We start from the raw sequence: 1,787 nt of genomic DNA on the forward strand, positions 1-1,787 counted from the left end.
CTGCTTTCAGGAAAGCTTTGAAATCAATAGAAGTTTGGAGACATTTCTTTCTGTGTTCTTCTGTTTCTCTTTTTAAGCCTGTTGAGAGAACATTCAAACAATGTATTTTTGTAGCAGTCATGTAACATTGTGACTTACAAATATGCAGAGGTCACTTGGGCTGGCTGTTTTAGCTTTAATGATAATAAATTACATTGGGTGACCTCTCTAACAATGCTTGGTGTCCAGTTCATGGTAAATAATGCAGAATCCTTGTCAATAACTGCCGCTACATCTATGTGCTTTCGTTTTTAAAATGTAAGAGATGAAGGATATCATCAGGGAAAGGACTGAGCTCTGTAAAGGTGAGAGCTTTTCGTACACTGTAGTTGTTAGGACTCTCCAATTACTCTCCTTCATGGTCAAATCATTGATTTCTGGCATAATAATGAAAAAAAAATCCTCTATTAGCTGAAGATATTGAATGGCCTAAGTTCATTTTGCCCACCTTGGAATTTGTTTCTAGTCTGATGCCTAATTAAAGGTCCACGGATGGAAGGCTGACAAAAGTTGGTGGGAACAATCTTTTGCACTCCCTTTCTTTCCCCAAAATGTAATGAAGTTGTCCTGAAGCTCTTTCAGTGTGTGTGCAAAGAACATACTTGTGTAAAAGATGTTTGTCTCTTAACAGTTTCGATCTCTTTAGAGTACTTGTTCTGTAACTGGCTTAAACTTGCTATTTCTTCCATGTTACCTAGAGATAAGAAATAGCATTGCTTAAATTCCTGCTCAGTATTTCCATTTCTTTTCCTTTTGTTACAGGTTCTGTTAGAAGCACAGGAACTGGCAGTAAGAAATCACAACGTGGAATTTAAATCAAATTTACATATAGGTACATTCCCCTTTCCCCCCCCCCATTTTAGTGCAGAAAAATGTCATCCTACCCTACAAAAAGATTTTACCCTTGCTAAGGTTTTGTTGCTTCACACAAGCAGAAATGAATAGAGGCTAGTTTCTAGTAAACCTGTCTTTACCAAAACACGAAAGGTGATTCCAGCTTGGCACACCACTGAAGTTAGCACGGTGGTTGAGCCTTCAACCATTCTTTTGTTGTAGTTGGTGTCTGGCTGGTGTTCTTCTGGCACCTGCCAGATGTGTTGGTTTTAGGATGCATTCATCTGCAAGTGGAATTTCTGCTCCCTATGCAAACAGAGTCCTGAGGAGGAAGAAGCTTCACAGGGTTATGGAAGACTAGACCCCAAGAAGAAAACTGTTACTACGTGTTAAGGTTGCCAGTGAACATAGATGCTGGAAGCTGGTACTACTAGATTTGCAGGCTTGGAATCTAAACTTCTGTGAGAAACAGTATAAAAGTAGATTACTATCACCAGTAGACTTTTTCGTGAAAAGCCTTTGTTATAGATGATTAGCGGATAAGCTTGTAATAACTACAGCACTTTCATGCCTAGAAAAGTGTTAGAGAAGAGGTTGCTTCCGGGTGTTTTATAGGCCCAAGATAAAAAATTCCCATTTTGCCAAAATAAGTGTTAAACTGACCTCATGAACTTAAATAACCTGGATCGTAGAGCAGGGCTGATTAGAATTCTTTGGAGCCTTCCAAGCCTCTGCCATGAGGTGGTTTATCTGCTAGTGCAGTAGTGGATGTGTGGATAATGAAAATACTTATGGTGAGTGCCGTAACGGGAGAAAGGAGGGAGAATGAGGTCTGTGAGACTTCCACAGAAGTTCATGACACACACTGCTGAAAAGCTGTGGAATTAATAGCACCTTCAGAAGAGCGGCATCAT

At 39.7% G+C, this 1,787-nt stretch overlaps 1 protein-coding gene across 1 annotated transcript in view; it reads left to right on the top strand.

Annotated features, from left to right (window-relative positions):
* MRPL22 (mitochondrial ribosomal protein L22) overlaps positions 1-1,787 on the top strand; it is a 5,251-nt gene that overhangs the window by 2,780 nt on the left and 684 nt on the right. Inside the window, exon 4 of the mRNA XM_010145853.1 lies at positions 802-871. Coding sequence (XP_010144155.1) covers positions 802-871 — 70 coding nt within the window. The remainder of the gene's footprint in view (positions 1-801; positions 872-1,787) is intronic.

Source organism: Buceros rhinoceros, unplaced genomic scaffold (assembly GCF_000710305.1).
Source record: "Buceros rhinoceros silvestris isolate BGI_N320 unplaced genomic scaffold, ASM71030v1 scaffold29400, whole genome shotgun sequence".
Taxonomy (NCBI): Eukaryota; Metazoa; Chordata; class Aves; order Bucerotiformes; family Bucerotidae; genus Buceros; species Buceros rhinoceros.